We start from the raw sequence: 12379 nt of genomic DNA on the forward strand, positions 1-12379 counted from the left end.
AGTTAAGCTGGAAGGAAGAAGTTAGTTACCATAGGAAGAGCAGGGAAAGAGGCGCTACCGGCTTACAACTTCTTGTTGGGCTAGATGGTGCATGTTGTAACAAAAGAACTATATCGCAACCAAGACGAACACAAGAAAGGACCACACAGACACTACTGGTGCGTGGTTGGCCCGAGATCCACCAAGAGGGTAGTTACCCTGTAGAAGGAAGTGGGTCACCATGTAAGAAGGAGATTATGGCGAGAGCGTAAGAAGGCGCGACCAGTTGATGGTTGGCAAGCGAACCACCCGAATGGTAGTTACCCTGGAAGGAAGACGATTATTGCCATAGAAGGAGAGCACGCCGAGAGCGTAAGAAGGCGCGACCGGTTGATGGTTGGCAAGAGAACCCTATTGAAAATATTGAGCGTGAATTCTGCGTGCCTATCTTTGCGTGTTTATTGCCACGCAAAATGCGACGATTGAACGAGGTCGCAGAACGCGAGACATATTTCACATAATTTGCGCAAGCCGAGCAAGCTCGCAAACGCGAGACATCTCTCACATAAGTGCGCAAGCCGCGTAAGGCTCGTACAGCAGGAGACATCCTCGCGTAATATGCGCAAGCCGGGTGAGGCTTCCAGAATGTCCGAGAGCCAAGGGTGAGTCCCAGAATGTTCAAGAGCCGAGTCTGGCTCACAGAGCACTAGACAGTGTCTAATGGAGTTACCATCATGATACCGATAATACCTTGCATGGCTGCAAGGCTCCTACATCACTGCTCAACACGGTACGCTAATGTACTGCATTAAAGCCTCCTCATCTGTCTGTCACTGCCTCATTCAGCATGCATGTTGTGAGATAACAAGCTTTGCAGAAACGGTGCTTCGTGGGATGGCTCTCATGTGTGTAGCATGCTTGCAAAAGGACATAGATAAGGTCACCTTAACTGGCTTTATTAATGCCACATCCCTCATGATGGGTGCCACACAGTGGCTAAACAATTTCTTCAGTTTCTCCAAGTCCAGCAGGTTGGCGTCTTGATACAGGTTCTCACTATGCAGCACCTGCAAAAAGGTAGGAGTATATGCAAAAAAATTCAGTTAATCTGTTTTCTGGAAATTCCAGAAAAGGGCACAAGTACTTCTTCCATTAATGAACCAATGATGATTTCGAAAAGTTTCAGGTTTGAAATACAGACACTGGAAAACCCGACTCAAGCACGCAGACTGCTCAGCATCAAACCTGCACAAAATCTAATAACCGTGTCACACAGGCATTTTGAAGGCTTTCAAATGGCTATTAACTCAACGGCACTTGAATACAGCTAAATGGGCATTTCCAATAGCCACTGAGTCCCTAGAATAGTGTGGACATCTATTAAGATTTTGAAGGCTTTTCAGTGGTAGAAATTTGCACTCAGACATGGAGCACTCGCAACTATACACTAAGGAATAAAATCAAAGCAATTTAATCGCTGAAAGAATACTCAACATGAAATGTACAACTTATTTCACTAAAAAAAAAAGAAGGCTAGCCACAAAACACTGCAGCAAGCATATTATCACTGTTGCCAATAGCACAAATACAATGAATACCACCTTTTCAAAACTGTGTGAGCACTACAACAGCTTCCCAGCAAAATTATCAACTGTGACAGTGGCGCCACAGCAGCTTGGTGCGAGATGATGAAATATCTCTACGGCGATCAAGTATTCTGTGTAGCAGTGGCATAACTCCCAAGATGAAGTGCAAATCTCGAAGCTCAATCTCCCACCTTAACTGTTATCTTTAAATACATATTTAAATTCATTGGAGCGTGCTGCAGAAGTAGGTGGTCAGATCATTCGAGAGGATACCTGCAAGGTATCTCAGGAGACGAAAGGTCTGATGAAGAAACGCCAAAGCATGAGGACGTCTAACTTCAGAGATAGAATAGAACTAGGAGAGCTATCGAAGTTATTTATAAGTGCAAGGTAGCCAACATAAGAAAGTTTAACATGGAGAAAACCTAGCATGCTCTAAAGCATGGAGGTAGCCTAAAATCAGTGAAGAGAAAACTAATCACAGGTAAAAACCAGATTTATGCGCTAAAAGACAAAGAGGGCAATGTCATAAGCAATATGGATAAGATAGTTAAAGTAGCCGAAGAGTTCTGCACAAATCGCTACAGTAGTGAATGTAATCAGAACGTTACGGAGAGAGGCAGTAGAGCATAGCAATGGGACATCCCGCCAGTAACGAGGGAGGAAGTAAAGAAAGCCTCAGGAGCAATGCAAAGGGGTAAAGCAGCTGGTGAGGATCAGGTAACAGCAGATTTGTTGAAGGACGAAGGAGAGATTGTGCTAGAGAAACTAGCCACCCTGTACACGCTTGCCTCGTGACCACGAGCGTATCAGGAGCTTGGAAGAATGCGAACATTATTTTAACTCATAAGAAAGAAGATGTCAAGGACTTGAAGATTTACAGACCAATCAGCTTACTATCCATTGTCTACAAGGTATTTACTAAGGTAATCACTAATAGAGTCAGGACAACCTTCGAATTCAATCAACCAAATGATCAGGCAGGCTTTCGTAAAGGATACTCAACAAGAGACCACATTCATGCAATCAATCAGGTGATAGAGAAATGGGCAGAATATAACCAACCCCAATATATAGCCTTCATTGACTACCAGACAGCAATTGACTCGGTGGAACCACAGCTGTCATGCAGGCATTGTGGAATCAGGGTGTAGAAGAGTGTTATGTGAAAATATTGGAAGATATTTATAACGACTGCACAGCTACCATAGTTCTCCATAAGGTCAGCAATAAAATTCCTCTATATTCCGAGTTTTCTAACACCACCATCATTTTTTGGCACCGTGACCATATCATACAAGAATGTGAGACCTACTGCATACCTAAAGAAAATATGTGTGTAAGCCAAGCATCAGCCGTTCTATGCAATAAGAAGTCTAAGTGAAAAAGATTCGATGTAAATTAGAGAAAGCCTTGACATTTTTGTACTTCTGCTTCTATGACTGCTTGCTGGATTTTTTTCTTTAGTTGGAAGCATTCTTCCATCCCTTATCTCTATACACTATTCCTCTGCCAAATGACTGAGTAACCCAAATAGCAATTCCTAAGTAGGGAGGGGGCCTTCCACAGTGACCACACAGGGGCCTTCAAGTTCTTGCAGCAATCAAAACATCCCTTTGTAACACTGGCCTTGAATGCACCACTATACTTTTGTGGCAGGGCAAATACTTATACAATTTATGTTTTAAAACCACACAGAAATCCACAACTGCCATTATGAAAACAACCTAGTAATGTAACCATAAGCGTACCTGGCCAGCATGATCAGCATGGAAAGGCGCACAGCTTGTGTGCAGCTCCTAAAATGAAAGCAAATTCACATGATTAATTGCAATTTCCACAAAGACATTCTTGAAAAATCATGTTTTTGCACCACTCAGCCTCAAGCCTGCCTTATTGCTCCTGCAGCAATGAGGCAAATCTGAGCACAGCTTGGGGTGAGCTGGTGGTATCACATTACGCACCTGACACTACGTGCATCAATCCATTTGTATGAATGAATTTCAGAATGGCGAAGAAGACACACAGACAGGAAAAAATGGTGGGTGGATGAGATTAAGAAGTTTGTGGGGATACAGTGGCCGCAAGTGGCAAAGGACAGACAAAATTGGAGAGACATGGGAGAGGCTTTGCCCTGCAGTGGGTGTAGTCAGGCTGCTGCTGCTGCTGCTGATGATGATGACAGCCTGAGCACACCTACAAAGTAAAACTGTGATCTCGACCCAGCAGCACTTTACTGTGTTGAAAGAGAACAGGTACAATTGAATTACTACATTACCTTGTTATTATCATTAAAAAGTACAGGGCTCTAAGGATTTCCTAATTTACATCGAAACGAATGGGTTACAGTGAACTTTCACGGATTACACTAACAGGCACTGAAAATCCAACACAGCTGCCCAAGAGAATATTAGGCAGCCGCGCTAGCCTTCTTTTGCGCTATGCTACCTGATACCAGATTAAAATTCCAGAGCAATTTACTCATACTCTAGCACTGGGATACGTTATGCCCCAGACTGACGCAGCTGTCTTACTAAAGGCAGAGAAGCTTTCAGTGTGGGTCATGTGTGCTGTGGCGTGAACACATGCACAGCATCGCCTGCTACCATTCAAGTCCTCTGTGTACACAAATGCAGGTGCAATAGAAAACCCACATCACAAATTTGGCTAGTCTGGTCGGCCAAGCATGGGCCAGCTGATAGCACGAAGCAGCAGGTGCGACACATACCATCATCATCAGCCTGACAAGGCCCACTGCAGGGCAAAGGACTCACCCATGTCTCCACATTAACCCTGTCATTTGCTAGGTGTGGCCACCATATCCCCGCGAACTTCTTCATCTCATCCGCCCATCTAACTTTCTGCCGCCCCCTGCTATGCTTGCATTCTTTTGGAATCCACTCCATTACCCTTAAGGACCAGCGGTTATGTTGTCTTCCCATTACAAGCCCCGCCCCGGCCCATTTCTTCCTCTTAATTTCAAGTAGCATGTCATTAACCCGCATTTGTTCCCTCACCCACTCCGCCCCCTTTTGGTCTCTTAATGTTAGACTTATCATTTTTCTTTCCATAGCTCACTTTGCTGTCCTTATCGTTTGGCACGTGTTTTTTTCTTTGTAATAAGGCATAAAGTATTATACACGGATTACCACATGGCATCCTCCTATGACCGCTAAATAATTTATAATCAAATTTCTTTCTCCTGCTGTATTTGTTTCGGTTTCGACAGCTGAATGATGGCTGTGACTTCAAAGCGAGGTTATTGGTCACGTGAGGCATGAAAAACTGCAATACAATTGGTACTTCTGGCTCTTAAGGAATGCTGGCGTCAGCGCTGTAGCGAATTAAAACGATGAAGCAGCGATTATAAGTGCAGTTTTTCCACGCCTCACGTGACCTATAAGCTCTCTTTGATGTCATAGCCATAGTCAAATTGTTCACCGAAACAGGATGGCAGAAAAAGTTGATTATAAATTATTTAGCGGTCTCACACGAATACCAGATGGTGATTCATGCACAGTAGTGTCTTCCGCATCATTATAGAGAAGAAAACATGCCACCAAGATTAGGTGTCTATACTCTTTTAAGCTGAACTCTCTTCATTAGCCTCCACGTTTCTGTCCCAAAAGTGAGAAACATGCAGGCTAAAGAAAAGATTTCAGCTTAAGTACCAAAGTGGCTCTAATCACACGATGAAGCGGAAAAACTCTCGACAATTGAACAGAGAACAAATAGGAATTCCAACAAAATTTTAGATTCTTGTAAGGCTATCAAGCATTTCTGAATATTGTAAACTGCACTTTCACACATACAGTACGCATGTATGCCAAGCTCACATTCAGTAGCCCTGTTTACCGGCTGTAATTATCACGGTCTGAGCTCAGTTACAGATTTAAAACCAGCCAAAAGATGCAACACAGGAAAAGAGAAGAAAACAGGTTGGACTATCAATTGAATTTTTTGTAAAGGAAAAGAAGGCTCGCATGAAGATGCGCCACACATGACTCACACCAGCGAAAGGCAGGACAACAAATAACTGTCACTGATATACAAGCACGTCATCTAAAAGAGAAAATTCTTTCCGTTGAAGATTGACTAATGGCTTCGCTACTCATACAGCCGTTGCCTTGGAGATATGCATCAAATACCTTACAGATTTGTTTACCACTTCTATACACCGCTGAAGTGTCACAGAAATCAGGCGTACATACTGATGGGTCATCTTATGATTTACACTCACGACATTGGCACTGTAGTGCCAGATTAGAAGCTGCCTTCCCCCTAACGAGTTAGTGCTCACTCAGGAACACATTAAAGACACCTGCACATATCCCTGAAGTAGTTTCTTGCACAAGCTAGCGGAATGTGATAAACCACTTCCTGCAAGTCCTGAACCTAGTTTTATGGGATACCATACTGCTATCCCGGTTTTTAACAGCAGTGCAAAGGCCATCAACACAATGATTGGCGCAAAAATTACATTTAATAATTTTCCCGCCACTCGATTTGAACTCATGAAGTCTACACAAAGGACTCCATGATAACCGTTCTGAGGTGAATGGCAGTTCAGCCTAGCCTCTGGAATCTGTGCCAAAAAAAAAAACGGAGTCAGCGCATCGCAATTTACTTCCGAAATCAGCCGGTGCTGATGAAAATTGTATGTTTTGCTTTCTCTGGCTTATAAAGCTCCACTTTCAGAAAAAGTGTCGTCTTTGTGGTTAGGATGCGGAACTTCATCATCACAGGTCAACTTCAGCTTGCCATCAGTGTCCCTTTAATGCCTCAAAGTTGAACAATAGCTCCATTCATAGAGGAGGGCTGTGCATAAATTTCGACCACCAAAGATTCTTTAACATGCACTGACATTGCATAACACACGAGCAAATATGCATTTCGCCTTGTCGAAACGAAGCCACCACAATTCAATGCCGCGTCTTTGGGCTCAGTAGCCGAACACCAATGCAGTAGGCCACAGCAGCAGGTGAAAAACAAAAGAGAGCCCTTAATAGGCAACCTAACTTGCCAAAATCAACATAACGAGGTGTAAGGGTTCGGTAGCGTTCGCGGGGGTCATCAGAATGCGGCTGGGGTGCTCAAAGCGAAGCGTCTCCTTTCTTGGAACGCGGCCGCTCGCGAACGCGCCGGCAGGTATACGGGTGTCCCCCCACCCGCGGTACTGATTCGCACACGTGCTGGCACGGATGTCTATTTGTGTTTGTTTTTGTTTATTTAGTGGTAGAGAGGGTGGTTTTACCTTGTTGAAGCCGGAGGGCTGGACATGCCCTTGAAGAACCAATCATGTTGAGACCGCAGCATGATTGGAAGCTATGGAATGTGGGCCGGGCCTTTAGGGCTTTAAAACCGGGCCCCGGAGCTGGAAGCGGGGTTCTGCGCTAAGGTCAGATGCAACGCATCTTCGGCAACGCCGAGCAGGGGCCTCCCTAGTATTAGCCAGATCCACCTTTTTGTTGTTTGTCTTTTGCCGTTTAATTTGTCTCGAGTGTCTAAACTTCTATACGCTGTAAATATCTGTACATAAACCTCAGTTATTGCCTTTTTTTTATCCCTGCGTGTCAACTGATCACACGAGCGTCTCTGACGTGGCACCCCTGGTGCGAAGAGCTTCAGTTCGAGTTACCAACCGTCTCTGGCGGTGCACCTGTAGTGCAAAGAAGAAGAACCTGATCTTTACTGGCGCAGTCGACACGATCCTGCGGCCATCGGAAGACGGCGCAGGAAGAAGACAAGGCAGGGAGAAAGGTGACGACAAGGCGACAGGTCAGCGATCGTGAACGGACCTGCGGAGACACGGCGGCAAGGACGCAAGGACCACGGCAGTAGTCCAGCGACGCGGGACTGCGTCCGGTCAAGGAAGCAGCGCGTCGGGAACTCGACGATCACCGGCGGCGGACCAGCGGCGTGCGACAGCTCATCGCAGCGTCCGGGGAAAGTGGCGGTGGACCCCGACGCCAAGGAGCTGGCAATGCGGATCGACGCATCGAAACCGTGAGTTTCCTTGGTCGCATTGTTCACGTCCCTGTGTTCGAGCCGATAGGACATCTGAGGGGTACGGAAGGCGGTATGGAGAGCTATCCAAGCCTGCCCTCACTTGATGTGAGGTACCAAGTGGAATTAGCGAAGGCGCGCTTAGCGTACTTTCAGGCTGAACTTGCGAAAGTAAATGGAGGAAAGGCGCCACTGTGCGAGGAGAAACCTCAGGATGTTAAGTGCGTCTTGGAGGAATTAGAAGCAAAGCGCCAGCAGCTAGCGCTGGAGCTCGCTGAGCTCAAGGAGTCTAAGAGAGCTAGTGAACTAGCGAGGGACAACTACTCCGAGTCTCGAGAGGCGAGGCCGCCTGTGCTGGAAGACAAAGGAATATACCTGTCAAGCACAGGTCAAGAAAACAGCCAGGCAGAAGAAAAGAGGGAGCCAGCTTTCCACGAAAGTGCAATCTCTCGTGAAGAAAGTATCGTGACGGAACGCAGCGTCGCGGTAGTCGAGGCGGTGAACGCGCACTCCGACGATCCAGCTGCACAAGTTAGCTCAACCCCTAATGAGACCAGGGACGCGGACGCGAGTTCAGGATTGTTGGAAGTCACTCTGACAATTCCGAAAACGCAGTCCCAAGCAAGCTGTGAAAAAGAGCATTTCGTGCAGCAGGAAACGGTCGGTGAGGACAGACGTCAGATCGGCGAGCGAGTGAAAGGAGGAAGTCTGGCGTCGCCGCAACCGCACACTGTGTCGGGTATGGAGCATGAAGTGCCCCGTAGCGTTTCTGGTGGCAAGAGCCCTTCATCCGAGGCAAAGAGCGGAGGTGGGCCTGTTGGGCCGACCGGGCAGAACGCCGCGCAGATGAACGCACCCGGTGTGTGCCCGACCAGGTCAGTTGAGGACCCGGAAAGGTGTGGCGACTTGCCGCAAGGCAAGCCCGGGTCAAGTGACTGTCAGGAAGCTCATGGAGCCTCGGAGTCAGACTATGCCACGGGGCCAGCGGGCGCTGATCAAGCACGGAGCGGCGGTTTCAAAGTTTGCTCGTGCAGTAAAGGTGCAGATGACCCCGGGCGAGGTGGAGTGGCAGGAGGCAGGTGCGTGGTTTTCACGCTGAAAGTCGACGCGAGGAACAGTATGTTCCGTGCTAGAGGTCGGCGTATCAAGTGTAGCGAGACTGGCTGTACTGCTATATTTGGACGGGCCAGGGGCTATGCTCTTTACGCACCACGCGTGTCGTACTGGTGCGCCGGAGAGAGAGTGCTCTCAAGTGCGTCGCATGGTCAGAGATTTTCACCTATCGATGACCAGGACATTTTTGATCCTGGAGGGCACCGTCTTTTCAGTTCACGCCCCGCTGTGGCACCAGCCTGACGAGCATAGTGGCCATTAGGTGTTAATCGTGTCGAATGAGGCACGTGTGGGCTCGAACGCGCACAGGGACGCTCGGTGCGACTAAGGAGGCTCACGTGGCCCATATCAGTGCTACTGAACGCTCTAGTTGTGAGTGTCGGTGTGTGTGTCGAGCAGGACGCGGGTGTGCATGCTGGTGAACTGGGTGCAACGCACCAACTTGGACGCGTGTTACGGCGCACGGCAGGCATGCCACCGTGTGAATTTGTGGAATTTGCTGATGTTGTGTGTGCATTTTGCATTTTGTTTTTGGTTTTGTTGGTGCCAGCGCTGGTGTAGCTGCGGTATGTTACCCACAGGGTGGTTTTGTGACCCGTACCGATCCCTTTGTTATAATTCTAAAAGTGGCATTTGAGCCCTTTGTAGAATCTTGGGAAGGGCGTGTAAGGGTTCGGTAGCGTTCGCGGGGTCATCGGAACGCGGCTGGGGGTGCTCAAAGCGAAGCGTCTCCTTTCTTGGAACGCGGCCGCTCGCGAACGCGCCGGCAGGTATACGGGTGTCCCCCCACCCGCAGTACTGATTCGCACACGTGCTGGCACGGATGTCTATTTGTGTTTGTTTTTATTTTGTGGTGGAGAGAGAGCTCTATTTTACGGCAGCTGGAGGGCTGGCCAGGCTCTTGAAGAACCAATCATGTTGAGAGCACAATATGATTGGAAGCTATGGAATGTGGGCCGGGCCTTTAGGGCTTTAAAACCGGGCCCCGGAGCTGGAAGCGGGGTTCTGGGCTAAGGTGAGATGCAACGCATCTTCGGCCACGCCGAGTAGGGGCCTCCCCTAGTATTAGCCAGATCCACCTTTTTGTTGTTTGTCTTTTGCCGTTTAATTTGTCTCGAGTGTCTAAACTTCTGTACGCTGTAAATATCTGTACATAAACCTCAGTTATTGCCTTTTTTTATCCCTGCGTGTCAACTGATCACACGAGCGTCTCTGACGTGGCACCCCTGGTGCGAAGAGCTTCAGTTCGAGTTACCAACCGTCTCTGGCGGTGCACCTGTAGTGCAAAGAAGAAGAAGAACCTGATCTTTACTCGAGGGGTCACACAAGTAGCAGTGGACTAGGAAAATAAAAGCTACTTGTGTCGGAAGATGTCTTCAGTGCTTACCTCAAAAGCCTGCTTGCTTGCTGGGCATCCTAGCACCAAGTGAAAGGCTGGCACAGCCATACTGGAGAGCTTGGAAGAGGCATTGCTGGTAAAGCTATGTGGAGATTGCTGCAAGGTAAAAAGACACATTTAACAGCAGCACAGTGCAAAAAATGGACTAGAATCAAGCATGTAAGGCAAAGTGCAAGGCACAAAAAGGAGCCGGTCGCCGAATGGAACACAACTGTTTAACCACATTTCGAAGTGGGCCAGGCAACAAGAAATTCATAACCACGGCAGTCATTCACAACCTAGCCTCAGACGAGACATCACTTGCATATCGATATCCAGCATCGTTTCTACAATACATGCCACCATTCAAAAGAACAGACCACAGCAGGACGATATTTTCAGTAGAAGGCTGGTTTGCTTCAAATTCTGCATGCGTCCCTCAATTTGAAATCTGGCATGATTAGCAATGATTTCACATTCTCACAGGTATGATGAATTAATAGTGCCAATTGCAGAAAAACCACACTTTTTTCTTTAATATCAAATAAGGTATTGGAGAGGTACCTCAGCATATTTAAGTCAAAGTCAGATTTATTTGCGCCATTGGTTATAATCATGAAACAATCAAGTTTATTCTTCGTACATATTAAAGGCTCAATTACCCTTAAATTTCACTGCAACTTCGGGATTTAGGGCAAATGGAGCTAGGGCACCTGTGTGCATTTTGCAGTTGTTTGTACCATTTCAGCTCCGAGCCAAAGTATGAAAAAGCGAATGCCAAAATAGAGGCGAAAAAAATCAGAGCAATTTGTTTTTATCTCACCGTTCTGCTATTCAAGGCTCGACTACACTGGCTCGGCTATAAGTACGAACGCAGCTGGATCATATGGAGCTTCGTACCTTAAATACACAATTTATAAAAGTACAAGTGAAATACAAGTGAAAGAGGAGGAAGCTCAATCCAAACGCATACAGCTGAATCGCAGTCTACGTAGTTAAACTGCTCGAGCGCTGTTACTTCAATTACAGCGTAACATGCGGCGAGAATGTAAAGCCCGGGCCGAAGATCTATTGGTGGGCACATATTCCATTCTCGGCGAGAGATGAATGGCAGTACGGCGGCAGTACGGCGCCGATATCGTGCAGCCCGCGATCGGATCAGCTGTGCATATTTGCATGGCATACTGACCATGACCGTGTGACCACTGACACTACACGCGCATTCATGCCCGTGTGCCGCCAGCAAACAACCTTTCAGCGCTGCGTGCTGCCGCGATACGCACTGCGTCTTCGCGTCTCTTTACTAGCTGTGTTGACGTGGCCAGTTGTGCGCAAAGGCTTTGAAATAATGAACAGGTTCGAAGAAAATTAACTTACCCCCAAGATGCGAGATGTCACCCGGGTAGTGGTCTCCCACCAGCTGCTCCGCCATGGAGGAAATGAGCCCCACCGTCCGCATAGCGTTTCCAGTGAAGGCGCGCAAAGGACGACGCGCTATCCGTCGAGCCCGCTGACGCACGCTATAAACACAGGTTTACTCAGCACCTTACCACGTTTTCGTACATCGCACCAGCGAATTTCACTGCTGTCGGCACATCACATATCGGAAGAGTGACAAATGCTCATGCCAGCGATCGTTCACGCCCTCGGCACCACAAAGGACCACGACAAATGTAGTAACGCTGACCGCGGCCCGCCATGCTGTCCCTCCCCAGACGCTGCGTTCGTTGGCTAGCGCTTCGGCCAGTTCCGGCTTCCTTCGACCCGTTTAGAAAGGCATCGCCTCCAGGCATTCCTCCAGGTCGTCTCTTTCGGGCTCTATGCTTTTGGGCAGTGCGATAGCAAAGAACTAAAACCAAATGAAACTTTCGTTACAAAAATAATTAAGTTCTTGTGCACATATTAGCATTAAAAACTTGAGAAATTTGTGACGCATGGACGTATTAATATGCGTGTCGGTACATTCGTGCGTGCGTGCGTGCGTGAGTGGGATGGTCTAGCTCGTCAAATCCAAAGCCTATCCGACATGCTGCATGGTTTCTGAGATCACCGCCGTGAGCTTCGCTTGTTTTCTCGTGCTGCTGCTGGGCTGTCTTGCGCGCCGCTGTTACTGTGCTGGAATCGCAAAAGAAGAAGGATTACCGGTGTGTGCTGCCGGTGGGCGCGCTCTCATCCAAGAGTAGTAGCAGCTCCCAATTAAGCGATCCGTCGGGGCATATGTGCTATGGATGTCTGGTCGACAACGATAATGAGGTCAGCAGTGCGGTGCCGTCGTTTGATGAGTCGAACCTTTCGGCCTATTGCACTGCTAACTTCG

The 12379-nt window shown here is 47.7% G+C and overlaps 1 protein-coding gene across 2 annotated transcripts; it reads right to left on the reverse strand.

Moving 5' to 3' along the window:
* Nucleotides 1-798: 798 nt before the first annotated feature.
* LOC149357504 (uncharacterized) lies at nt 799-12013 on the reverse strand. Of its 2 annotated transcripts, XM_089584784.1 has the most exons (4): nt 11440-12013; nt 10072-10179; nt 3317-3364; nt 799-1046 (listed from the first exon to the last, which is right to left on the reverse strand). In XM_089584784.1, exons 2-4 carry the CDS (start codon nt 10129-10131, stop codon nt 822-824), a joined length of 333 nt encoding a protein of 110 aa, XP_089440910.1. In that variant the 5' UTR covers nt 10132-10179; nt 11440-12013; the 3' UTR covers nt 799-821. The 2 variants fall into 2 exon arrangements, with proteins under 2 accessions (XP_089440910.1, XP_089440911.1); XM_089584785.1 differs by lacking the exon at nt 3317-3364.
* Nucleotides 12014-12379: the final 366 nt, after the last annotated feature.

This window comes from Amblyomma mixtum, chromosome 3 (assembly GCF_055824585.1).
Source record: "Amblyomma mixtum isolate Tamu chromosome 3, ASM5582458v1, whole genome shotgun sequence".
NCBI lineage: Eukaryota > Metazoa > Arthropoda > Arachnida > Ixodida > Ixodidae > Amblyomma > Amblyomma mixtum.